General features: G+C 46.6%; 1 protein-coding gene across 1 annotated transcript in view; it reads right to left on the bottom strand.

Annotated features, from left to right (window-relative positions):
* Positions 1 to 27,882, bottom strand: part of LOC125757412 (probable glutamate receptor) — an 80,013-nt gene that overhangs the window by 29,332 nt on the left and 22,799 nt on the right. The window contains exons 4-6 of the mRNA XM_049412995.1: positions 23,040 to 23,249; positions 21,072 to 21,263; positions 17,420 to 17,575 (exon numbers count right to left, since the gene is read on the bottom strand). Coding sequence (XP_049268952.1) covers positions 17,420 to 17,575; positions 21,072 to 21,263; positions 23,040 to 23,249 — 558 coding nt within the window. The remainder of the gene's footprint in view (positions 1 to 17,419; positions 17,576 to 21,071; positions 21,264 to 23,039; positions 23,250 to 27,882) is intronic.

Here is a 27,882-nt window from a genome sequence, read left to right as displayed (position 1 = left end):
AGTAGCGCATGTTATTTTGCTTCTTTTTTTAAGTGTGTTTTTCACTTCACGCCCCCTATACTCCGTTTCATACATCAGGTGCAACGCTATGGAAGCTAGCGAGACTTCTTGCAGTAGATGCGCTCGCGTGAAGAAACAGTTCAATGAATTTACCACCCGTAATGTGATTTTTTCCCCTCCTTAGGCTGTATAATAAAAGAAGATGATTTGTGCCCAAGAAATAAACGTACCCCGTTATTTACTGTGCTGTCGACAGTTTGTTCTGGATCGTTTAGCGTCTCCTTTCTTTTTATGTATCGTGGCCTCCGCGATTAGCACTGGCAGCGCGCTGCTGGAACTAATCGCGGAGGCCAAGCAAAATACACGCGGACTTACACATTTTGCTGGCCGAACTACTTGCATAGCTTCCACAGCGTTGCACCTGATGTATGAAACGGAGTATAGCTACACTGTAGAGCAGCGCGCGGTTCCTCTTGGCTCTTTCCCGCACTTTTCCACCTTCTGCGTTTTATTTTCCACAGCACGAGCCTTCAGTGGATTGCCACTGCTGTGTGTTCGTTCTAACAATCTTGAAAGAATATTTCTTGTTTATATATTATTCGTGTATTGGTACTAAAATCTTACATTGCGGCCACTTTTGATGAGTTTTTTTCACATAGCATATATGGTATTTCCGTTTGCCTGACTTATCCGTCAACGAAAGATGAGAACGTTTACTCATTCCATTGCGCAAATTACATAATAAAGGACTAGCTGTTAGAACAAAACATTGCGTCTCTCTATATCCACAGGCTGTTTGGGTGCAGCGCTGCTCGGGCAGCACGCAAAAATTTTCATGCTTCATGTTGTCTGTATACAGACGATGCTTCTTTTAAGTTATACAGAATGGTTTTTAATGGCCGTTTTAGTTCAGAAATGACATAAATGTATTATGTGAGCTCGGTTTAATGCAAGCGGGTGACATTACTTGCATGAAAAAGCAAAATAAATAATCGCCTATCTAAATAAAGTTCATTTATGACCTTGAAATTACACTGCCTTACCTACTGCAACTGACTAACTGTAGCCACTGAGTTTGCAATAATTGGAATGAAATCTTACGATTTAATATTTATGCCATCAAATTTGAGGTAGAAATTCACCGTTTGCTTCGGTCACGTTTTTTTTTTTTTTGTAAGAATCCGTTTTAAGCATCGAACAACGACAAAAGCCTAGTTTAACGCCCATGTATATAAATACTGTCGCACACTTGGCGAATGATGGTCTCGAAAAAAATCTAGATACGCACGCTTGGAGAAACCATGCACGAATGTAATGGCTCGCTATTATTTTTGTTATTTAGTCAATAATGTATTTGGATTGTTCGCACAAATAATCTCTATCACTTCGTGTAATCAGCTCAAGGACCACAAGTATGTTGTGTGTCACAGGTGATTTTTGTAATGTTTAAAAAAACACACTGTAGGAGTTGTTTACACTTCCTGCAGTGTATTTTATGCTGCCCTAAAATAACACACGCTGTTCGAATTCTCTGCCGGCAACCAAGGCCGGCACGACGTGTTGCCGACTTGTCGCCCCGACAAGCGTTTGGCGCGCTCGGCGTTCACTCGGCCACCAACGGTGGTGCGAATCGTGCAGCCGACCTAGTGCCGACAAGCGCTTGGCGCGCTCGGCGTTCACTTGGCCACCGACGGTGGCGCGAATCGTGCAGCAGATCTAGTGCCGACGTAGCTGGCAGCGCACCTCCGGCCGACCCTTTTCGGATGCCTGGTGGCCAGTGAAGTCGGCTGCCGGCTATTTGCCAGTGATCAGCCAAACGTCGGCAGTCGGCCAGCGTTGCTTGGGTACTGCCTGATATTACAGTTTCTCTTGTCGAGGCCGTGTCTAAGCTCTTTATTATACAAGTATTATTGGACTTGCTTAAAATGAATACTCCACTATTTTCAACAGTAGTCGCGCAAAAGTAGAGCAAGGGTCAAATGAGTAGCTTAATATACTTGTGGAGTCGCTTGACGCTTCGGTGTGGGTCACTTGACCCCCGTAGGAGTGTTACCGGCAAGAGTCGTCTGACTCCCTATAAGTGGTAACGTGATCCTTCGGATGAGAGTCTTTCCGCTCTTCCTAGAGGGTCAGGGGACTCTCCTAGAGCGTGCCGACCCTGACCCACCAAGAGAGTCACCGTCACTATTAAAAGAGTCCTATACGTGGCAAGTCAGAACTCTCCGAAAAGAGTCACGCATACTCTTTTTTTTCTTTGAGTGTAGTGCAAAGCGAAGGTAAACATATGCCACATAACAAGGTTCGCTGGACTAGTTCTCGAAGCAGCAGCGGTACACAAGGACCCGCATGAGCTAGGAATCGCAACAAAAAAGCGAGTTCTTGCACCAAGTAGCTGCAAAGCAAGGTAAAAACAAGGTGTAGAGACTGCAATGTAAAGTTTTAATGCGCAACATCTTTTGGTAAGTTCTCCAAGCAAAATCGTATCTATAATGCAAAAGGCGTGGCAAGTTTCCGACAAAAATATGTACATACAGCTTTGTAGCAAACAAATAAAGTTGGAATTAGCCAACGAATTTGAAAGGGGTAACCCGATTTTTGGGCCGATATGGATGGAGGTGGGCAACATATAGGCCAACTCGCAGGAGCAAGGCCTCATTAGCTGGCCAGCTTACTCGGGCGAGCGTCTCAGTGAGCGCTTTCTGCTACTCACCGAACATCGCAGCCTCACGCCGAAGCAGAAATCTTGCTCGCAGAAGTGCTGGCTGCACGTGCGCGTCATAGCCGATGGCGGTTTACAATTTTCCAAGTCGAAATCCAAGCTTCACGCAGCTTCTTACCCTGAAGATACGTGTGAAGGCCGACACCGGGCTCCGTTGTGTAATCCAAGGGCGATAAGATCGCCCCGTGCATCGTATGTTCAATGAGCGAGCGAAATCGTGTGAGAGCAGCCGACGATTGCGCGCCAAGCGGAGAGAAAACGCACTGGCCGTTTTAATTCGCACGAAAGACCCTGGGGGGCGCCCGGAGCGGGGAGAGTTCTGCGCGGCTCCGGATGAACTGCGTACATTCAATGGCCGGGAGCTGTTCTGCGCGCCCTATGTTGAAGGGTGGCGGCTTGGGCTACTTTGTAGGTCATGACAACTGTTATCCCTTACAAAAATTGGTTTCACCTGTCTGTTACCTATGAGTCACCACCCAGTCACCCCAGTCACCTCCGTGTAGACTTGACCTATCTGCAGACAAGGTCTGCAGATTTTCTGCAGACCCCGAGCAGACTTTTATGATAATGTGCGCCCAGAGTGTGTGCGTGTGGATGTATATAATATATATGTATGTATGTATATATTCTGGACCATGACACATTTCATAATAATGATTAAATGAATTCACCTTTCAGTCACCCACCAGTCGTCCCCATGTAGACCTAGTCTGCAGATTTTCTGCAGACCCCTAGCAGACGGCAAGCAGACTTTTCTGATAATGAGCGCCCAGAGTGCGTGCGTGTGGATATATATAATATATATGAATGTATCTATATATCCAGGACCATGACACATTTCATAATAATGATTAAATGGATTTCACCTTTCAGTCACACACTGATAGGGGGTGACAGAAAGTCTGTCACTTGTCTTCACGTGCTCCGCACCTGGGTTGTTCATGGTCTGTAGAATTTCTGCAGAAAGGCTGCAGCTTTTCTGGAGCACTATGCGACAGCCTGCCAGCTGGTAATTGAAATTCGCTAATTAAAATAGCGTTGCACATTTGGCGGGTGTTGATTAACAGGTATGTGTGTTTTATGGCTGCCTAACATTCAGCATAAATTTACATGCATTCTGTGAACGTGTAAATTTAAAATTTTGAAGCGTAGGAGTTTTCCCACCAGCACTGAATGGCAGGTCAAGATACCATGGCTATATATACCGGGTGGTCGGTGTTAGGTTGTGAAGCGCGAGTGTGTGGTATTTACTTTGCTGTTGTTGCGTGTACGCTGTGGTCGTGTGTTGGTGGGTGTATGTATATATGGTATTCTACCCCTGGATGCTGCATGTTACTTGACTCGTGGTGCTAACGCAAAGGGTAGCTTTTATTTATTTTTTGAATGCGAAGCATTTCTTAGCGAACCTCAGGCAGTTAGGCCGTTTCTATCTACGTATCTATCTATCTATCCATCTATCTATCTATCTATCTATCTATCTATCTATCTATCTAGCCGCCTACGTCTGGGCGCTCTCCTGGTCGCCTCCATAACTTGTGATATACCAAAATTGGCATAGCAGGGGATCATTGTATGACGAACGCGATTGACTGGTCATGACATGAATCACGCAAAATACCTGTCGCGTACGTCATGAAACCCTTTCTCTCAGTCACGTGTGGCACATACCCGCATACCAGAGTTCATGTAATGCGGGTATGTGCCACAGGTGATACAGATTCTCAACCAACACGGTAACGGCGAACACACACATTCACACGGAAGGTAAGTGATAATAATAATTGTTGGGGTTTTATGCCCCAAAACCACGATATGATTATGAGAGACGCCATAGCTAAGGGCTCGGGAAATTTTGACCATCTGGTATTCTTTAACGTGCACCGAGATCGCACAGTACACGGGCATCTAGCATTTTGCTTCTATCGAAATGCGACCGCCGCGTCCGAGATCGAACCCGCGACCTTCGGGTCAGCAGCCGAGCACTGTAACCGCTACACCACCGCGGCCGACGCAAGCAAAGTGAGGGAGCTGAAGACAGAACACGCCTGGAAGACGCTCGACTACCATCCACTCGTTCACGTGGTCCGCAACGTAGACTACGTGGATTACAAAAAAAAAAAAAAAAAAAAAAACCCGGGGTGAATGCTTCCCTACAATAAATCTGCCGAGAGAACAAGGCCTCTCATCAATACCGGCGACTTCAATATTGACTTATCAAGACACAACAACGCCTGGTCCTTATACTGCGTGAAACACGGCTTGGATGTAGGCAGGGCATCAAAAGACCTCGCTGCCACTTCCAGGACTGGAGGCATCATAGATAATTTCATCGTAAGAGGCATCTAGGGTTTCCACCAACTGCACCATACCTCGCACTTCACTACACTTAGACCCCTCGTAGGCGCGATCACGAACGGATCCGATAACAAGTCCGGACCAGCTGCTGGTGCTCACTGATCACGGTGATGATGACCTTGTTCAGGAACTGTCAAGAACCCGTCCTACACACACACACAGGTTCGTGAAACGTGCGTGCGTTTTCCGCCATAACAGACAAGTATAAGCATTAAGACTGTAACAACTGCAACTGTGACTGTAACGTACGCGCAGTGCGCCTGAGCGTGCCACTCGGCTTCGTACCATATATCTAGGGAAACTTTCCTAATTGAAGCTTAGTTCGAGTAACGCCAGTCCTGTGCATCTGTGTTCCTTCTTTGTTCTGTTCGGATTCGCGCTATCCAGTATTGAAGAATATAAGCACTGCATATAAGCTTACCGCGTCTGTTGGTAACACCCATATTGTTGTTGGCATCGTTACGCAACTGTAAACAACTGGTTATCATAGGCGTGCGCAGAAGAGGGGCAGGGGGGCGGCCGCCCCCCTAGTCACCTAAGAAGAGGGGGGCGCTGTCTGCCCCATACATTGACTTAGGGTAAGGCGGGGCAAAACCCCACAAAAATGTGAAAATAGTGAATATCTTTTTTTATTTCACTCGTTACCATAAAATGTCAACACAGGAACTTTCTTTTTGGTACAAGGTATGTGCTACATAAATATGGCCATGCTGCGACGGTTCCAAATATTATTTAAAAAGAAACAAAAAATGCACCACATGTCTCATTTTGCCTCAACCTGCGGGGCAAAACGAGACGCTGCGTGAGGCAGAAAGATAAAGCGTGAAAAAATATTATCCTTTCAGTTCTTGCAGTAGAAGCACATCAAATTCACTCCGTGGGTAGCCACGCAGTCTTCATGCGCCCAGTCTTTGCACTCCACGCATTGAATCCACATAGAACCCGGCGCTGTGCTGCTCCGAAACTCTTGAAAAGCATCCAGTGCTTTTTTCATATCGTTTTGCTCCCAGGAAACCCTAGATGATATTCTCTTGTACGTCCGCACCATCCTTAACAAAAAATATCATATATAATGAGCGTAAATAAATGGTTCACTCAATAAGACACTCTCTAAGGCAATTCAATGCCTTTTTGTCGCGTTTTGCCCCTCTCAAATGCCCGAATTGAAAAAAACATTCCCCTTTGGTATACGGCACCAAATGAACTAAACTTTTGGTGGAATGTAGCAAGTAGTATAAAGTAACAACATAAATACTTACATTGTTGTACTGATGCCGGAGTAGCTTCATGCACGGATCCGAAAATTTGGCCGAGCAGAATTTCGCCCCTTTTGGCGGGTCACGAACACACTGACATCAGCCGCGCAATTTTTCCCGCGCGAACGCTGTCAGCAATCATCAACTTTTACACATAAACTGTCGAAAACTACCGGCACCTATCGCTGAAATAGAGAAATAAAGAAAATGTACTTTTTGTATTAGCTATAGAGGGCGGCAAAGTCAAAATGTCGCGTTTTGCCCCGCGTCTCATTTTGCCCCGCCTTACCCTAATAGGGAGGGGTGGCGCCGCGATGAACCTTCGCCCCCCCCCCCCTAAAGGGAAACCCTGCGCACGCCTATGCTGGTTATATAATACATATTCGACTCTTCAACATATGAGTGTGCGTATACTACTTCCACATTTCTCTAGCGTCATTCCGTAACGTTTCGCTCAATGTGAAGAATTACGCCACAGTCACCATCCCGCGCATGCTTCGCATAACATCGATTCCCACGGTACGTGGGATCTGCCGAATTTTTTTCATCCGCGACAAAGCTCCGCACACATTCTGCAGAAATTCTGCAGACGCTCTGCAGACGTTCGGCAGACATTCTGCCGGCATGCTACATCCTGGCGGCTACAAATGCTCTGCAGACTTTCTGCAGAAAGGGTGTTCTAATTGCCCACTGGGAGGTGACAAGGGGTGACAGAAAGTCTGTCACTTTTCTTTCCGCATTCCGAATCGGGGGTGACTCGTCGTCTGTAGAATTTCTGCAGATTGGCTATAAGTTTTTTTGTAAGGGATAGCGCGAAATCAGGACAAAGGCAAAAGGTACACGAAGACGAGCGCTAACTTCAAACTAGGTTCATTGTGCAGAACACGGAAATATATAGGTGGGAAAACCACGTGACAATAGATGAGCAATGCAAAGATGAACAAGGCAAAAAACAAAAAACAAAAGACAAACATCATAAACATACAAAAAGTACCTAAGGAAACATCTAGGAAAAACCAAAAAAATACAAAAAACCAAAGGACTATCACTATTTGCGCGCGAAAGTGTCGGCGGGTCGAAAGTGTCGGCGCGGGCAACTAGTGATAGTCCTTGGGTTTTTTGAATTTTTTTGGTTTTTCCTAGTTGTTTCCTTAGGTTCTTTTTGTATGTTTATGGTGTTTGTTTTTTGTTTTTTTGCCTTGTTCATCTTTGCATTGCTCATCTATTGTCACGTGGTTTTCCCACCTATATATTTCCGTGTTCTGCACAATAAACCTAGCTGGATGTCAGCGCTCGTCTTCGTGTACCTTTTGTCTTTGTCCTGATTTCGCGCTATAACAGTTGTCATATGGCCTATGTTGAAGGGATTCAGCAGGTGGCGCATACATTTGTGTGCGCTGTGTTCTCACCACTCAGCTCACGTTGACGGGATAGACAGCACGCAGGTCGTTTCGCTCGCGGCGGTGGCTGCGCTTCCTTACGCCAGCATTTTGTTATGTTACGCCAAGTCGGATACTAAAAGATTTCACTGCTAACCTTACTTCGCACAACATACCAATTTGTTTCCATCGCATTCTTTGTTTCGACCTTGTGGCGAAACTTCAACATTTCATACACATGATAGGCAGAGCGCTTCTGAGCCGTTTCTGCTGTCAGATCAGCGCCGGCACACGCGGCGTTGTGCTTCAAAAATTCAGCGAGCTCCACTCCGTGAAAGCCGTCAAAACAGCGACGCTTATGCCCCCTTTGGTCATGATATTCAGCTTCTCTGTTTTACAAGTCTTTTCTAAGTATTTCTGTATTGCATCACTGCTATTTATGCTTTACTCTATGTTGTGGTGTTAGTAGTGCCGTATTTTACTATTGCATCTGCCGTCACCCCTTTCGTCAGGCATTACATTTTGCTCTTAAGCTTCGGCAGTTTACCCTAGTGATTTCGTTGTCCTTCACGTTCAGCCATGTGGATCCCGCGCGACGATGTGCTTATTCACGGCCGTGCTGGAACGCGACGGTAGTGTTCCAGTACGGCCGTGGGCCATTCAACCCGGCCACTTGCCCAAAGCACATATTACTAACATGGCTGCGATGGAACGCAAGCAGCGTTGCAAGCGCTGCTGCTGTGCATGACATGCCGGCGTCGGCAAAAATGTTTGGCGAGGCGTCCTTGCATGTACACACTCCCCATCCTAGCGAGAGTACAACGAGTACAACGACGCTCCTCACCTTTTCCCCCTCTTTCTTTCTTCAGTGGTTATTGAGGAAAGGAAAAAGGCACCTACTTTCTGTCTCTTGTAGGGGTGGGGGTAAGGAGGGAATAAAAGAATAGTAGGAAAAATAGAGAAAGAAGTGAGAGGGGCACATTCATCCAACGAAGAGAGAAGAGGACAGGAAAGATGGGGGAGACGGTCACGGGAGTTCAGGGACGGGTCCACGAAACACAGCCAGAGGCACGGTGCACAACATCGACGAAGCGGCGGAGGCCCTGACGATGAGCGGCGCACGGCATAGCGGGCGAGGAGACCGTCACGGGGCGCCGATCAGCGAGAGGTACGAGGAGTAATCCAGGACATCGCGGCCGGCACGTCCGTCTTGCTTGAAATCCAGCGAGCGAATCCTTTCCCCTTCATACCGAGTCTCGCTCTCGGCACACCACAAGGCCGCGAGACCTAGCGGCGAGAGTGCGGGGTCATGTGGCTCTGCGTGACGGCCAGAGACCTTCCACGGACATGGATAGCCCCTAAATAGCTCCGCTGTTAAAGCCTACCAATTCGGCGCAGTAGCTTCCACGGCGCATCGTATTTTCTGTATCTCAAATGACTTGCATTATGCATAAATAACTTCGAAAACCAAGCATAAGCACCCAGCCTCGTAGTCGCGCATTGAACGTCTCAACGTCGAGGCTGGTACAAAGCACTCGGGAGTATTGCTACTGGTCGGACATTGTGTATCTCAGGTTGGCCGCGATCAGCCAAAAGCTGAGGTCAAGCGTGAGAGCTATGCACAAGAAGTGAGCCCATGTAGAGCAGGAAGAAATGGTTGAGTGCAGCAGAGGCAGTGCCTGTCTTTGGGTGAGAAGAGGTAGAGGCTGAGAATTGGCACAAACGCCGAGCAGGTTCCAGTGTACGATCTGGCTGAGAAGTTCATGTAGTACGTAACACGTATACGCGTACGTGTACAACGTTGCAATACATCCATTACTCTTTCGCTAAACGGGCTAATGCCATCCGATCGCGTGCATTGCTGACATGTGGTGGCGCATACGGAATGACGACGTTGTTTGAAGCTTCGCTAACGATAGCAACAGTCCACAGAAGTGGCCAATGCTGTAGACGTCCGCTTCAGCGCGGGTGCAGGTTATCGTGAGTTCCAGCCCACTCGTTGCAATATCCCGGCTCAGATATCCGGTTAGTACCTTTTTACCTCATCACACTTGGCTGGCAAATGCAGTTAAAAAATTTCCTGTCCTTGAGGAAAACGTTTGTTCCGGGCTTGTTCTTAATTTTAGAACTACTTAAATGTTAGCTTCTGAGATGAAAATGGGGCTGTGGTATCAGACTGACCGGGTGTCGCCAGTGCGATTTTTGTCACATGAATATGGGGTCTCAAAGATTATTTATTTATTTATTTATTTATTTATTTATTTATTTATTTATTTATTTATTTATTTATTTATTTCACGGTACCTAACAGGGCCCATGGGGGCATGGAGTAAGGGGGGCAATACACAAAATATACATGCCAGTTAGCCCTGGACAGCACATTACTGCTGTAACAATTATGTCGACTACACATTTCATCGCCGTCGCCGTGGTCTTCCGTATAAAGCTTAAATCAATTACATCGCCCCGCGTGTCCTATGTTTTATGTGCGAGTGAAAGTGGGTGAAGGCTGCTAGCAACCTAGCTAAAGCGGAGAGGAAGAAAATTGAGAAAAAGTTTGAATAAATTAACTTTCTCTGCTTGCTGTACTTTCTCGCTGACGACGAGAAGCCGCGCAGAGTTCTCGTACTCCGGCTACTGATCACGACAAACGCCGTGCTTGCATTCGCTTTTCTTATGAGGCACGGTATGTGACAGCATCGGCGCTCATCAGAGAACACTGCTGAGTGCCATGCCGGGACGAAATTGCCATGAGTTTGCAGGCATGGACAAACCGACTTCATGTACGAGCTCTGAAACCGCATCACTGCTGCTCGCGCATGCGTGCGTTGCTGTTGACCTCTTCAATTGACTTATTACATTGCGATAAGAGGTACATGCTGAACGGACAGCACGTGCGCGTCATACAAACACGCACCCAGAGCAACCCCCCCCCCCATTTAAGTGGCGTGGACCCACCTACGCCCCCCTCCTCATAACATTCCTAAAGCGCCATCTAAAAAATGGCGGAACGTTTTCGCCTTTCTCATTATTTCGATGTTTGCTTCCAAATCTCAAGTTGGTCTGGCAGGAAGCGCCCAAGTGATATCTCTTTAACGATCTACGCTTGACAGCCTCTCCCCAAAACTAAAATTCATGGACATCGTAACGCTCGCGTGCATTCCGAAGGAATGCATGCGAACATCTGGTGTTTGCAATGAATAATATTTCGTTCTCGAGTCGACTTTACGTGTGCGGCTCTCTTGTCGTGTATTGTTCGCACCAGCCTGTGTAACTATAGCGCTTGCAGTAAAGATGGTGCTACTATGTCACACAAGAATGAAGCAGTGTATTTATTTTTTCCTCTGTGCCATGTTCAGTTCACTTTTATTTGAACGTGCTTGATTCATTGAAGAATTCTGTTTTCATCTAATGTGAAATATATGTGCTAGGAGTATCTGCCTTTTTTGTAGTCGAAGCTTTTGTAATTAGCTCAGTGCTTCTTTTTCTTCTTAATTTTCGGCTGTATATACGCGACGATGTCGCTTTAGACGATTTACGATTATGAAACTTCATCTATGGCAGATCCTTTTTGTTCGTTCCTATAAAAAATTCGCGAAGCTTTCACTAAACCGCGCAAGGCTTGAAACAGCGAAAGTGGACAATTCTGAAGACAAATCTGGTTGCTGCTAGATTGTTTCTAGGTCATAGCTAGGTGATGAGGGTTGTTCCTAGGTTGCATCTAGGTCGTTGCTAGGCTTGAGCTAGGTAATGCTGATTCTACGTTGATTCTTAGCGCAGAGAGGTTCGAGTTAAACTACAGACAGTCACAAGCATGACACGGATGTCCCAACTCCAGAGACAGGAACTCGCGTTGAAACCAGTAATAATAGTAATAATAAAAATAATAATATCTGGGGTTTAACGTCCCAAAACCACGATATGATTATGAGAGACGCCGTAGTGGAGTGCTCCGGAAATTTAGACCACCTGGGGTTCTTTAACGTGCACCTAAATCTAAGTACACAGGCCTCAAACATTTTCGCCACCATCGAAAATGCAGCCGCCGCGGCCGGGATTCGATCCCGCGACCTTCGGGTCAGCAGTCAAGCGCCGTAACCGCAAGACCACCGTGGCGGGGCGCGCTGAAACCAAGCGTTCGCATCTACGGGTACGTCGTCGTTGGCGTAGGGCCTTCCATCGCTTCAGAGTTTTCTCGCAGCCGCCGTTGCCTTTCCCGTTTCCTATAGTATTCTCTCGCTGTACGTACTCGGGGTCTTCGGCTCGTCGCCGTCGCTTCGCAGCCATTTGTTGTTTGGCTAACTGTTGCCTCGTTCATTTTTAGTGGACCAGTGGTGAGTAGTGGAATTTACCCAATTTCTGTGGCACACACCCGTTTATGATGATGATGATAGTTTTTTGGTTCGTCGGACAAACAACGATTTGCTAAGCAGCTTCACGGTTAAAAATACTTGGTGGAACTTCGGGCAGGCTACACAATTTGTCCCGCTACCTTTTTCACTCCTCTTGGATGGCGGTAGTTGCCCCCCACGGTGGACTAGTGGTTATGGTGTTCGGTTGCTGGCCGGAAGGTCGCGGGATCGAATCCCGGTCGCGGCGGCCGCATTTCGATGTAGGCGAAATGCTTAAGGCCTGCGTACTTATAGATTTTGGTGCACGGTAAAGAATCCCAGGCGGCCGACATTTCTGGAGCCCTCTACTACGCCTATTATTATGTCGGTAGTTCACAACACTTATTATTATGTCGGTAGTTCTCGACATCTTCTGCGATGTGAAAGCCAGTCTTACCGATTTGGTGCCCGCGCGATTGGCTCGACATGCGTTCGGTTGTCACCGTCTATTGCAACGGCAACGCGCATCGCTTTTATTTCGTTAGTTCAACCTTCGTTGCTTAGATTGAACCACGGACCAAGAACGGGATTCAGTTCGTAATCAGCTGCAGTCCGTATGCTCATGCGACGAGTTGTAGCCTGAGAAAACGCCGGTTGCGTTTAGCTTTTCCTTTAACTGCATTGTTTCCTCGAGTGACGGCTCGCTGCGGCGCTGGCAGATCCTCGGAGCCGTATACCCGTGATATGGGTAAGAAAAAAAAATAAAATCATGCGAAACAGCGTCCATCATGAAACCTTTTAACAACCATTAAACCAAGAACAATGTCAATTCCACCCCCTACCTTGTGTGATTTCTCGCTAACTGCACAACACTATTCTAGCAAAATTGGCAACGGGCAACAAGAGTCTCAAGGAGTTGAGAAATTAAGTGATCTACTAAGAGAGAGACCCGAGGCAACAGCCAAACATGAATGAAAAATAAAAATTAAATATAACTGTTGCTCGCGAAGATACTTATGGATTGAAATAATTTTATTTGAAAAAGAAATAGAGAAAACGCCACCGGAACTGGGGAATGACTCAGTGTGTTTTGAATGGAGCTTCTACAGTTACCAGTAAAGTGGCCCGACGTAGGCGCTTTTGCGCTGTTATAATGTGGGTGTTTTGCTAACCTTCCGTAGCGAGCGCAGTAGGTCTACAAACGTAGCGTCCTGCGCTGTACGCAGTTGTACGCGGCTGGCGGCCACGGACCGTTACGCAACTTCCCACATAACAATACGAGTCGGTTTTGGCACTCGGCACAGCAGTAAACGAGGGAATAAAAAGAAACGTGATTTTTCCGCAAATATAAGTATACAGCGTGCAAGGGTGGATTTCGACAACGGCCTCTCCCAAGAACGCATCCGGTCACTGCTCTGCGCCCCAGTCAGCGACATGCCGATCACAAGGCCAACCTGATGGATTGGCGGGGGCTTTTTGACAGCCGCGCATCGTCGTCTGAGGCCATTTTAAAGGAGCGACCGAGATGGGTGCTAGTAATGAGGAGCTCTTTATGCGTCAGTGCACGCAGAGAAGCTGCATTGTGGACTGCGATGTTGTGTGCTTTATGGGCACATGTTTTAAAAACACGTTAGTTGGTGATTCTTCTCTTCTCACTCACGCCGTTTTTTTTTTTTTTGAAGGAATTAAGAGTGAAAGGGAGAAAATATCATCAGCGAAAAACCAAGTTCCAGTTGGCCAGGTCCGTGCTGGAATGTAATGACTTGCCGTGAGGAGATTAGTGGGGTTCTACATAAGCGCCGCTCTGCACTGTCGGCTCTGCGGAGTCATATGGCGACAGCGGCATTATAAATAAGTAATTGTCTTTATATATGTATATATGTGTACATAAAGTTTAGTTGTTTTGCTAAATTGTGCTCTGCTCTCCATTCTTGAGATAACGCACAACGACGGCGTGGCAGTGAAAGACATTTTCTTGTCTTTTCCAGGTATGAATGGCTACGTCAGCTAAGGGAGTTCGGCTGCGCAGAGGAAGGAAGAAAGGAGTTACAGTTTAGGCATTTGCTTATCTTGCTCTGTGATTCTTCCTGAGGTAATAAAAAACACTATCAAAATTGTTAGCACTTTTTTCTTTTTTTCTACTTCTTCTTGGTAGTGCCTTTGCTACGTTTCCTTCCTGCGCGAGTCCATAGGATGTGTTTCCTTGTTTGCCAAATAATAGAGCGGTGTATCTCACACCTCTTCATTTCTTGGAGACTCAACGATGTAGAGACTCGACCGTTGCATGGCTCCGTTACTTCTCTCCTCTCTCTCTTCTACTCCCCTACCTCTATGGGCTAGGGGTAGAGGAGTTGAAAACACGGCGCCAGGTCAATCTACTCCTCTACACTTATAAGGTCTAGAAAAGTAGACCGACGTGGCGCTCGGTTGTTTAAGGGTACCAATCTCGAAAGGTGGCTCTGTAAGTTTCTGTAAAGGCCCCTGGGCGCACCTTAACCCACCACAGCCTTGGTGAAATAGTCGAACATCTATCGCTGCAGTGGGAGGCAGAGCATTGCTGCTGCCGGGTACCTACAGGAAAAATAGGTACAAGCGCGCTTCCGGCCTAATTCTCGGTAGAACGAAGCACACAGTCGCTTGGGAGGGCATCCACCGTGTGGGTAATTTGCCGCGTGGGACCGCAAGCCCTAAAAATAAGGTCACCGTCTTTTTCTTACGCTTTATTTGGCGCTATATTTAACAATAAATAACTTTCAGTGTCACACACTTCGGTGAGGCCCCGTCGGTCTAGCAACGGCGTTGCGGCCGGCTCGCAGGCTTCCACTTTACGTCTAGGCCTGCGACCCCGAAAGGCCTCGAAGTAGTGCATTTCGAATTTTTAATGGCGGTCGACCCGTGCGGGGATGCACGTGTAGTGTTGTTCAGGATGACTGACGGACTCAATCAGCAGACATGGACATTTGATTTAAGGAAGAGACAAGCATTGAATTAGAACAAGGGCAAATGGCAAGATATATCAAAATCAACTAAGAGGCAAACCAAAATATGCGTGATGAAAAAAAGAACGACACAAGAAACTATGCACTGAGTCAATAACTACAGGTACAAAACAATACAACGCGGTACATTCGTAAGATAACTCGACACGATGGAGACTAACAGAAATTCAAAAGAAAGAAAAATACGGACAATGCCAGCTCGTGGTGCTCGTAGGGGAGTGGACGTGGTGCCGCTGATGGTCCCGCCAGCTTCGGTAGACGACGAGGGTGTTCGGTGTTGCAGCCGACTCGATTCGTTGCGCGGGCCACTCCACGCTCGCCGCCTACGCGAGATTCGCGACACCGATGACCGCGCTCTTCGCTGGCTCAACGTCAACTCCCGAAGCAGCCAAACCCTTTCGCGGAGTACGCATCGCCACAGCAGATGCATTCAATTAACATGTGCCTTTTGCATCCGGTGTGGGAAAGCATCGCAGGTGCTGTTCCCGCAACGTCAGTTGCAGGAAGGCTCCCTCCCGTCAACGCGGCGCCTTTCCTTCGAGGAAGGGGCGAGTGAGCGAGAATTGCAGACGTTTGTGACACCCGGTGAATGCGGGTATGCGCTATACGTAAATTTTGGTAGCTTCCGTGTTGACAAAGCCGGACGCCGGATGTTTTTGCTTATGAGCCATATATGGCTTTCGCCTCATTAAAGCAAAACAAAAAAAGAGAAAAGAAAGAAAAAAAAAAAGAAAACGCGAGCACATATCATAGCGTATCTCTACCCCCTGTGTGCGCTGTTTCTGTATGGGGAACGTCGAGCGGTGATGCTCGGAAACGCCGTATTTACAAACATATTGCCAGCTCCTAGCGTAATTACTCGCGAAGTTGAAGCACTGACTAAGGCTAGCTGGTATTGGCTAGATGATGAGTAAAGTATAAATAATGTCCACTAAATAATACCTAATGATGGAAAAATGTGTCAGAATGATTCGTAATGTTGCCATTATCGGCAAGTATTGGCTAACGGCGTTAAATGCTAGCCCTTGATGGTCATCCATTGTTACAACTGCAACATTGTGTGGATTTAATCTTAGTGCTATGATTCAGTTGTTGCAGTCGCATAAACATAAACAATACTCTAAGTTGTTCTGCCCTCCGTGGTTCTGCTGGGACTCTCCCCATATAAAAAAAAGGGAAATGCGGAATACCATTTTTAGGAATGTCGGCTGTCTTAGAAATTTTGTCAGAGTGTTTGATTGGTCTGGCAAAAAAAAAGTATTAGAGCAACATGCGAATGGGAGCATTCTGAAAAGGGTAGCTCTTGTCAACACGGACTAGAGGAAGGCACACGGGCACACAGATGGAAGCACTGCCTTCCTCTTTCCATGTTGACCAGCGTTGCCGTTTTCTAAATGCATGTCCAACTGGCCCAAAAAACGGCACTCTTAAGAATGGCAGCAATGTACAGGACTCCTAAATTCGATTTGCAGTATATATTTTATTCACTCAAATGTATTATGAGCGAAAGAACGTCGGTTCGTTTCGCTATAATGAGGCAGAGCTTTAACATAAAGAAACTGTAGCGGTTGTAGGACACAGGGTGATCCTCGAAGCAATATTTAGCATTCGACGTGGAATTGACCAGCAATACTATAGAAATAATTGGTTGCTGCAAGGAAGCAGGAGGAGCGGAGGGTAAAAGGATAGGTTTTTTAGTCGAAGTTAACAGAAGAGAAGATAAATGCATGCAGGACGGCGATGTTTGGTCCGCAACCTCGCCATGTTGGGCTTTTGTCGAGTACGCGGATTTTACTTTATTTGTCGTTCCCTATGACAGCGCCGCTCTCAATAAAAAAAAGGACTTCTACAATGTTTCCAGCGTTGATAATGATGTCTCGTTGCCTATCTAACAGTAAGCTGCATAAGATCAATAACGTGCATACGATCAATAACCTTCCCAACGACACTAATGCGCAATTTTTTTTTACTTTCTGTGATAAATAAATCAACAACTTCTACTGCCCTTATCACAGAACAAGGGCGAAAGCTGCTGCTCTGCTGGCAGTTTCACAGTGAACTATGGTTGAGCGCTGGGCTCGTTGGTGCAACATAATTAGATGTTTCGCAGCGCAAGGAACGAGGACGTCAATGAAAGACACACACATCGCTTTGTGGGTCTCCCAATGTCGTCTTCGTTTTTCGCACGGTGAAACATGGAATTCAATGTGAAGCGAGCAGTTTCGATTTTGGACACCGTCACAATGATTGCGGAGGACGTTCTGCGACAAGCCGATAGCTGGCACTCAATATTTCGAATGTTATAAATATTCTGGGCTCGATAAAACATGGCGTACATTACGAAAGAATGCTTGGGCACGGATAAAGAGGTTAAGCAGACCTTGTATGTGAAGGACCCTCGGTCGGCAATGACGACCGCCTTTCCACGCACCACTTGCTCGAGTATCGGCTGCCCGTAGATGCGGTGCAGCTCTGTCTGCCCACCGTAGCGCATGATGCGCTCGAACACCTTCTGGTACGCCGGGTTGCGGGAGTCCTGCAATATAGAAATATGGAGCATGTTCGAAATGGGCGGCGCAAAAACAAGGGACAAAGGGACAAAAAAAAAGTGTACATGTAATTATAGTTTTGTAACCGTTCCTAATCTTTACAGCAACACATGTCTATGTGCTCTGTCGGCTATCAATGATGTAAGAGCACGTGGTACTTGGTGAAGGTTCAAATAGTGTATGTTCTTTTTAATAAAGTTAGTTGTGAGAAGGCGCTCTGCGGTGTGTAGTCTTTCCTTTGTCCCTTGTTTTTGCGCCGCCCATTTCGAACATGCATAACCAATTCCAACTTGCCCAGGCATCAATTCTTCTGCAATATGGAGCATGTTTCACGCATAAACCCTGTATGTAACCTACGATAACGAGAATTAAGTAAGGCCATAGCGCTGAAAAGACAGGGACAAAGGAACACAATAGAATGTACGCTTCCTTTGTACCTGTATTTTCAGCGCTATGGCCTCACCGAATGTATCGAACCAATTAGCGCAAAAGGGTGTACTCTTGCAAACGAGAAATCGTCGAACCAGGAATGTAACTGGAGCCAATGTTTTGACAAGGAGGTACTCGTCAATAACTTGCTATTATGTAGCGCAGTGCTAGTTGTATGGTACAGGGTCCCTTTTTAAAGGTCCACAGCAGTGAAGCTTTACTTCGGCTAAACATCTTACGATGGAGTAGTTTATACCACTGAAATTATCTTAGGAAGGCAGCAAGGCTGGTAATGGTGTAGTCTTGTTAGCGGCCTTCAAAGACCACCTAAGCAGACAACGCTTAAGCCTAGTGGTTGTGGCTATAGCATATGTCCAGACACGTAGAAGCGGAGATGCTTCAACTCCCTCGTAATTCAGATGTCATGTCGAAGAGTCGCACGTTCAAGATCGTCAGTTTGTCTTGCGTCAGTACTAGTGAGTGTTAATTTATTTATTTAAGTGTTTATTTATTTCATATACCTCACAGGCTCCACAAGGAGTATTGTGTGAGGCTGGCGGCCCAGATAAGATATCAATTGGAGAAGCACGTGAAATATGTTATATAGTTACATAAATATAAGGAGAACGAGAACAAAATAAGAAAGAAAGAACATAAAATAAAAAAAGGAAAGTGAATTAACATTTGTGAGCTTCTTATTTTACAGTAATAGAATAAACACAGGGTACAAATTTTAATATAAATACATAATAAAGGTAACAACAAATAGAACTAAAGAATTGCTCATTGCTGGATAAACGATGCTCGACAAACTTCCCTGCCCGGAACCCACGTCGGGCAGGGAAAATCAGTGCAATCCATAGATTGCACTGATTTTTTCGTCTGAGGGCTAATGGGTCGTTAATGTCGGCATTTTGTCGGGAAGACCATTCCAAAGCGCAATGGCACGCGGCAAAGCGGAGCTGTTGAATGCGTTAGTGTGACCGAAGATGCGCTGGAAACAGATGATTATGCAGATGTCTAGAGGTGCCGAAGGGACGAACGAGTGGTAGTGTATATGGGTGTACATTATGCATAATTTTGTGCAAAAGACAGAGAAATACTTGTCCTGAGTGGTTCCAAAGATGAAAGCGACAATGACAGTTTGATAATAGTTATGCATTAGAACGTTTAACTGGGCAAGTTGGTGTGATTCGCTGTGGTCTGTTGTTTCTTCTGTTCGTCCTCGTTCTTTTGCGCGGTTTATTCATTCGAGGTGATAATAGTTACACTGGAAAGTGGGCTATAATATTTCCAATGAAACAGCGTCTTGGTCTATTTCAGTATCAGAAACGGCTAATATTCGTGACTTTCGTGACCTCTGTGCTCATATGTCCAATGTAGAATGTTGCACGGAGAATGCTCCATGTCTCGGCTATCTTAAAGCAGATGCAGCCATGTCAAGCGAACTGATAAGAATGCCAAGGACACACATGGACGTTGTTTGTAGTTTATCATTGCAGTGCACTGAATATGTGATGATTAAAAAGGCGAACTATGAACGTCCGTGATCCGACTTCAATATGTGCTCTGTATTCCATGCCAGAAAAAAAAAAAACATTTTTTTTGGGGGGGGGGGGGGCACGGCCGCGGTGTGCTATCCCTGGCTAGGCCACTGCACAAGCAAGAAGCATATATTTTTTCGTAGTTCCTGCTGTGAAGCATTATATTTCGTAGGATTCTGAATAGCTAACCACAGCCAGCACTGCCCCTCCGGTTTTCAGCTTTTTGAATATTTAATGTCAAAGTTGTACAGCTTTTTGACCTGGAAGCGCTACGTTGTAAGCTACGGGGACATCGCGCCGACACTGGCCTGGTAGACGGCACTGTGACAAAGCTGAGTGCCAAAAGCGTTTTTATATTGTGACGTATGTGTGCGTGTTTAGGGGACAAAAATGAGAAAAGTGATTCGACTAGTATGAGCGAGTGACTCTTCGACGATATTCTAAAACTATTCTTTCTTAAAAACACAATAGCTCTTCCAGTTATAATTACCGGTGTGTCTGCTCTCATGTGACCCTCTCCGTTTCTGTGTGAAAGTGCTTGATATAGCAAACAAGGCGCAGAAAAAATGTAGAGAGAGGGAGAGAGAGACATGCGTCGCTACCGCGTTTAGTTTCCCGTATCAGGTCACTGAAATTATTTCAAATCGTATTTGACTGAGCTCCTGTGGTATATAACATTATAGAGGCGATAGTAGCTCGGTCCTTTCACATACGTCAAGGAAGTGGCAGTTTTTGCTCAGCTGAAATGCGTAGTGTGATAGTCGTTGACAAGGGTTGAAAAAGAAATATATTTTTTAAATATTGGCATAGAAAACGTGTTTGCCCGAATTGTCGAAATATTGCGTTCTCTTTCGAGGTTCTCAATTCCTTGCACAGTGTCTACGTAAGTGGTGGAACTCTCAGTTTTCTTCTTTTTCAGAAAAGGAAAGAAAGCGCATCGACATTTATAAAGTCGTATGAAGCTGATTTAGTTATTTATGTCGCGTTGGCATTCACCCATGTGTACCACAAACCCACACGGAAATCCATACGGGTTTCTCAGAAATTAATATTTCCTATTTAAAGAAATAGTTTTCCTGTTACGGGTACATGACAATTTTTTTCTTTTTTAACCCTTCATCACCTACCGGGCTCTCACATAAGTGATTTGCGATTGCTGTGGTATGTTGAGCAACAGGTTCTCGTGACCCGTCTGCCGCTCTATGTACAGCGTATTAGATATGCGGAGGCTTAGGAGCACGAATTATCACGTTTGAACGTTAAGGCATAGCTCAGCACAGAGGCGGAAGACAAAGCGACGGACCAGTACACGCAGTGCTTTTCCGCGTCCCCTACATTGTATTTTCGTCTTTGTTCACACTTGAACTGTAACATTTATAAACCCGAATGCGCTGGACGAGAATAGCCTGTCACCACGTTCTAGGTAAGCACTTCTTTGGGGGACATCCTCTCCTACGTTCTTCGTGAAATCTTAGAGGATCTGCGCATAGTGGGCGCTCGAGCATTATACCCTGAGCATGGCGGTGAGAATGCTTCCGGCCAGCGTGTAAGGCCGGACGGAAGAGCGTTGCGCCAGGTCCCGTATGTTGCGGATCACGGCCTCCTGGGACTTGACCATGAGACAGGCGCGCATCTGGCCGGCGAACGCGAACACCAGCACAGTGACGGCCAGCCACCAGAAGGCGGTCACCACGCGAGAAGCCTGGCGGCCGGGGGGCGAAGAGGAGCCTGCACAAACACCACCGCGCAATGACAACTACAGGTAAAACGTACCTAAACACCTTCAAAACGGTACTGACACGAAAATTTTCAGTTGTTCCTTTGCGCCAGATAAAAAGTCGAGCCTTCAAGAGCCTAGAAGATGTACCGGTAAGCGTAAATGCGCCACAGCGGTAAGGTTAAACCTTACTGCCCCGGCATGGGAGCGGCCTGCGTCAACCCAAGGGTTGATCTTCAGGACCCGAATAAAGTTCATCATACCATACTATGTTCGGATGTTAGTGCACCCTGACGTAGCAACACAGTATGAGAGGCTTGTCACGTGCTCGAGCAGGATATCATGACGTTTCCATGGCCGTTCCACCCCATCTCTTCATTGGTGACACACAAGCAGCCATTTTGTATGTTTTTGGTACCTGATGTCATTGCAACTAGCCCTACTGGTGTGGGAAGTCATCAGAATTGATACTGTAGCCTGAAGTCACGCTAGTGTCGATGCCTGTAGATGCGCAGCGCGAAATTTGACTTTAATGTCGAAGTTAAATATCGGTCTTTGAGCTTCGCACTTGCTCAGAACCATCTATGTATTCATGAGACTTGTAGGCGGAGTAAAGTCAGGTTCTCAAATTGGTGTGAGTACCCCTTTAAAGGGACCATAAACCACTCACAGACGCTCGCGTGCTCCTCTCCGTTCCTTTCCGCTATACGCAACGGCCGCCTTGACATCACCTGTTCGATTAGGCGACGGCGCGAGCAACAGACGCTGTCAGTGGGCGAACAAAAACCTGTTTTCTGCTAGCAGTTGCCCGCGCTCCTTGCGTTTTCACCTCGGACGCTGAGGAAGGGTATTCGGAGAGGTGGACAGATGAGCCGACGAACGCATCGTAGCGAAGGGAAGAGCAAAACGAGCAAACGCTGGTAACCCCGCTAGCGTTCACTGTAGACTCGTGCACAATTTAACTGCAACGCCAACTAAATTTCGACCTCTGGGTGGTTTAGGCGCCCTTTAAGGAGTGTAAAAAAATAAAATAAAAAATAGAATCGCATGCTCTTGTGCTAGATTTTTTGTTCGCTTAAACAGTCCTCGACACGCCATCAGGGTCATGATGTGATGTCATCTGAATACAACTTCTTCACTGGTGCCTCTAAGAGTTCATTCACTTTCTATCCATCTGCTAGCCCTCCTTCACCCTTTCTGATCACAGCGCTATGTCCTCGTGTATTCCATTGTCTTGTCGTGCACAATTAGCCGATCTCATTTTGCGTAGTATGTAATGTATGCGGTGCATGTGCGGTAGAAAGGAGCGTGAAGCGATGGTGTTGCAAGCAACACAGAGGGGCCATCGATGGTGCTATATGGTCCAAGCCTCTTCTGAGAAAAACGCGCAATAACTTCTAAAACTGTCGCGTAATAGCGTAGACAGAACCTATGAAGAATTGCGTGATGATTGCACGAGGCTTGATTTTGACTCAAGATATTCCCCAAAACCGCGACAAACACTTATGGACCATCAGTCCGTTCCCCAATACGCAGTAGTTGGGGCTAGTGTTGACGGACCAAATATTTAGTTATTCAGAAATAGAATTGCTCGAAAGAAGCATAATATGTCATTACTTTCAACAAAGCGGTATTCCTTAGTATGAATGAGGGATAATGTGTGGTGAAGTGAGATTTTGCTGCAATTTACCAATTAGCATCTAAATGCAAACAGTATTTTGCCCACTGATATTAATCGTTGTTGGACTATGGACTGCCGGCGTGACTGACGAATGACTTGCCTTTTCCCAGCAGGTTTTCGAAGTACTCCCAGGCATGACCCAGGAAGTGTTCGACGTAAAAGCCGCAGCGAAAGCGCTTTCTTCCCAGCGTGACGTTTTTGTATGTAGCCCACTGTTGCTCGTAGAAGCGGTCCAGGCCCGTGGAGAACAGCGACAAGGTCATCATGGCGAACACTACGCAAACCCACACCTGTGGAAAAAAAAAGAAAGACGAGAGGCACGATTGCAAATCGCCGGGGCAACTTTCGGAGTCGGTGGCCGAATCACCGAGAAATTTTTCTATGTCGCCCCTTCTCGTGTCGTACGACGCGGAAGTATTGGGTAAACGTCCCACTCACCAGTTGTGAGATGATAAACAATCAAATTTTTACCGCCACCACCACATTATCACAGCGGCCACCACATTCTATTCACATAACAAGGTCGTACCTTCTGCAAGGAACGTAGTCTCACCCGCTGAAGGGAACACAGCTGGGCGTGCTGGCGCCGATTCTCTAGTAAGAGTGACAGTGCGGCAGACAAAAGAGCAAGCTCTAGTGTTTTCAGTAGCTATCTCTTTCAACCTACCCACTATGCCTTTTTCTTGATTCCACTTCACAGTTATTTGCTTTGTTGCTGGGAAGCTGTTAGCAGAGGTTTCACAACGGCTATTGTGCTGTTGAGGCGTTCAAGGCCAGGGGTGGCGAGAAGCAATAGTGGCACTCCGGCGTTATAAGTATTAACCTGCAATACGATATTCCTGAATGCGAAATTACAGCGCTGCTGTTGAGGTGTTTTTTGAATTCGCGATATATTCCCGAGAGACATGTACGTAGGTACAGTCGCGCCCAATATGAGTCACAACATGCTGCTCGTGGTCAAAGTGGCGCCAACACCGCACGGTGGCGCCAACATAGAAAACAATCAGTGACCTAAACACTAGTTGCTGCACCTACTGGTATTTCCAAAATCAATTTCACGTCTGCCGAAATTACAGTGTAGGCTTTGGGCCCCCTTCAACCATGGCCACCGTGTCGAAACTCTTATTGAGCGTCACTCTACAATGATGAGTCGGTTTATTTTCAGCACGTCCTCTTTGCTTAAATCACACGACAGATTGAAAACTATGCAAAAGACAAAGTGTGGCGCCCGCATTACCAGGACGAGTGTATTCGAATATATGTGAGCCATGGTTGACTAGGCGGACAAGAACAAGGAAATGTCAGGGACGGGCTTCACCGTAGAGAAGGCGGCCCATTCTTTTCTCCATGCTTCCCTCACAGCCCTCGACAGTTTAGTTGTTGGCCTCGGCTGCGCCAACGGCAGGGACATCTCAGCGGCGGCTTCGGAATCTTCGCCGCGCCGGTGGTAGCAATGTTCTTTGATAATCTCAAGGTGCTGCCGCTGCATGAGAGGATGTTCGCGCAAGGAGCGGAGAGCAGGTCCTAGACTTTACCGCTTGCGTTTCCTCTTCGCAGGAACCTTTTCTCCGCCAGTTTTTTTTTTTTTTGCACGACGATTAGTCTGCCTGCCTTTGCCTTTGCAAATGCGCAGATCTTGCGCTTTGCTTGTTTTTCCTTATTTTCTTTTTTTTATTGTTGGCGCATTTTGCGCCTTAGCTGGGCTGGCTCGGCATGCTCACGCTGTGTATTGCAGCAAACGCTGTTATGAGATCACAACAACAGCCGTTTTTGGCGCCGTAGTTGTCCGCCACCACCGCCACTGTCACCGCCGGTGTCCGTAACCGCTATCGCGCGAAATAAGAAAAAAAAAAGCGAAATGAGAAAATACATCCAGGATGGAATGGCGTTCAAACCTCGGCGCTCTGCGTAACAGCCCAGTACCCTACCACAGAGCCATGCGGACGCTTGAAGCTCCTTTGCAAGAAGACACCATACAAGGTTCATATATAATATAACTAAGAGTAATATAACCAGGCGTCTCATAACGCGAATTCTGCAACCAGGCATCACATAATGCGAATTGCGGAATGAATGGGTCGTTAAATGGGTGGCTCCGCTCAAAAGAAAACACGCGATCTCTTGAACTACTGGTGTCGTTTTCATTGCAACAGAGTCATTATTTGGAAAGCAGTTACTTTTAGCGCGATATCTCATTGTCCGTGAACTTTTTGAAGCACTGAAACAGCTGTATTATGTATAAAAAAAGGCACTGTTTCGCCGCAACGGTGAAGCAATGAATGCGATAGCAATAAATTGGAGTGTAACGCGAAGAATAGAAAGCAGCTGGAAATTGCCAGCGCGTCGCTCGAGCCCAAAGGACGCACGAAAAGAACGCACACCGGACGAGCGCGAACTATCATGCGTCACAGCTCGACACTTGGAGCGCACTGCTCAAACATAAAGCAGGACGCACGAAACGAAGGAACAGGTACACACAGGCCGCGCGCGAACTGTCACACTTGTTACATATTTCTTTTTGAATAGCGCGCTGCTTTCGCAAACGTGGCCGCTGCAGCGAGCGAAGTGACTTTCGTACGCTCTTTGACTTCAGCGCGGACATCGCGGGGAAAGCGCAAGACATAGAACCGCCCGCTCCAACCACCCCCCTCTCCCTCGGCCGCCCCCTTCTTTCCTCAAGATAAGCGCACGAAGGCGACCACGCCCTGTAGGGCGAAGAGCAACGGCGTTCGCAGGAGCGAGGCGACGATCTTTAAAGCGCGCAACACGCGCACATCACGCCATCTACGCGGTGACTCAAAAATCATGCTGAAGGAAATGGTGTGTATAAATAGCTCGCCGTTAGCAGGCTGAAAGACGGTATTGTTGGCGGCGTAACCGTCTAACGCTGTGCGCTGGAAAGCGAAAGGTCACCCGTTCGATTCCGCGCGTCGGAAAATTTTTCTGAATTATTTTTCTTTGTGGCTTTTATATATATAGACATATACATATACGGTGCATGATGACGGCGACGGCAAAAATCAGCCGAGACTGTCCATATAATTGCTATCGCAATAATAGGTGCAAGTTTGTGCCATGACATTCTATTACTACTATTGTGTTTTCTCGAACATGCTTTTTATCAGCGTCATTCGTGTTGCGTGGCATATTTCTAGACTAGCACTGAATCTGCTGCTGAATAGAGGACGACCCACTTCAGGGTTCCAATAAGCTTCGCTACATATTACATTTTTCTGGCGCAGACCAACGCTCCCAGGTTTGCATGCAAATAAATACCCGATAAAGTGGACGAGAGGACGACAGCCGCCGTAGCTGTATTGGTAGAGCATCGGGCGCGATACCCGAAGGTTGCAGGTTCGGTCCCTGCCGGTAGCAAGTTGTCCTTTCGTCCACTTTACTTTCTTCATATTTATATCACAATTGCTACAATACAGTTGAAACAGTACAATTAACGTCTATACACCTTTTCTTGTCCGTTGGTTTTCATTAAGGTTCTATCAACAAAGGAACGAGTCCTTAAATTCCCTTCCTTCGTTTTCTATTTTGGTTGTATCTTTGTGACCCAACGATTTGCACATGCATGAAAACGAAGAGCCCTGCTGACGTTGCTCTTTGATTTAATTGTGATAATTTCCTGTTTAATTATAATCAGAATCTTGAATCTGCTACTGCACAATCCGCATTTCGGTGTGAACGACCAAACTGCGTTGTCTAGAGGCGCTTCCCTGTCTAAAAATATAGAATGCCTTCTTTTCTCACAGGTGTACTGAGTATGTTTTGAAGCTTATTTGACCCCGAGGCTTTAAACATCCGGAAAATTCTTTCCACAGCTTCCATTATCGTTGATGAGTGGATATTGACAACGATCGATCGCACTCAAAACTGCGTAACTGTCCCGTTCGGTTTAGAGAAACGTCACAAAAGCTACCATCACATTGAGAAGACAAGCTAGTAGACAGATGATGCATTCGCGACTAATTGATTACAAGAAGGCACACTGTAATGTAGTTAGAAATCCGCGTCTGTCATTTCTAAACATGCCTTTCTTGTCTCTGTTTTTTTGGCTGCTTTTTAAAGTCAAAGTACGAACTAATTAGAACAAACAAGAGGTTTATTGCCACTCTCCTCCTCCGATTTTCTCTTCATACCCACACTGCACCTTCCGCCCCGTTTCTCCTCTCTTTCTCTCTCATTGCTATCGCTGTCATTAATTCTTCGCTGCGCTCTTCTTTCGCCCCCTTTCATATTCGCTTTGCCAAGCGTTCTCTCGGTTACGCTGATAAGGCCAAGGCGAAAAGCGCGGACGAGTCCTTATGAACTGCGCTCTAGAAACAACCACTAATGGGCAAGGTATTGGGCGCGAGGCCCACCACTAGAAAAGGTGGCGCCACCGTCTGCGTGACGTGCTTGGCAGGATAAGCGCCAGCGTCGTCTGCTTCGCGAGGCACCGACGCGCGCTGAAAAAGAAGCTTTGGAATGCCACCGGTGCTGTAATTATGATAAAATTGGGTGTTTTCCCGCTTCCGGCGTGCGCTTGACAACACTTGAAAGCACTGCAATATTGTCACGTGCTACAGAAGGACTTGAACTAGGAAATACTGCACCGGCAGAGAGACGCACAGAAGGGACTGGGAAAATGGCTGCCAAACACACCAACACAACAACAACAACAACTCAGAACGATTGATCGCGCACTGTCCCAGAACATCTTTTCCATTCTTGTGGATTGTTGGCGCGCGGTCGCCGTACCTGTCATGTTGGGCAGGTGGCATTACTCCCCTCTTAAAAAAAAGAAACAGCCATCCTTTCGATGCTGCAAGTGAATATGCAAAGACGAAAGAAGCAAACCAGCAGAAAGTACGCACAGACAAAAAACAAAAGTCAAACAAGGGTCAAGTCGCCTACCGAGTGAAGTAACGGCTC

The sequence above is a fragment of the Rhipicephalus sanguineus genome, chromosome 2, assembly GCF_013339695.2.
Source record: "Rhipicephalus sanguineus isolate Rsan-2018 chromosome 2, BIME_Rsan_1.4, whole genome shotgun sequence".
NCBI classification, from domain to species: Eukaryota; Metazoa; Arthropoda; class Arachnida; order Ixodida; family Ixodidae; genus Rhipicephalus; species Rhipicephalus sanguineus.
This window is presented reverse-complemented; position numbering and strand designations above follow the sequence as displayed.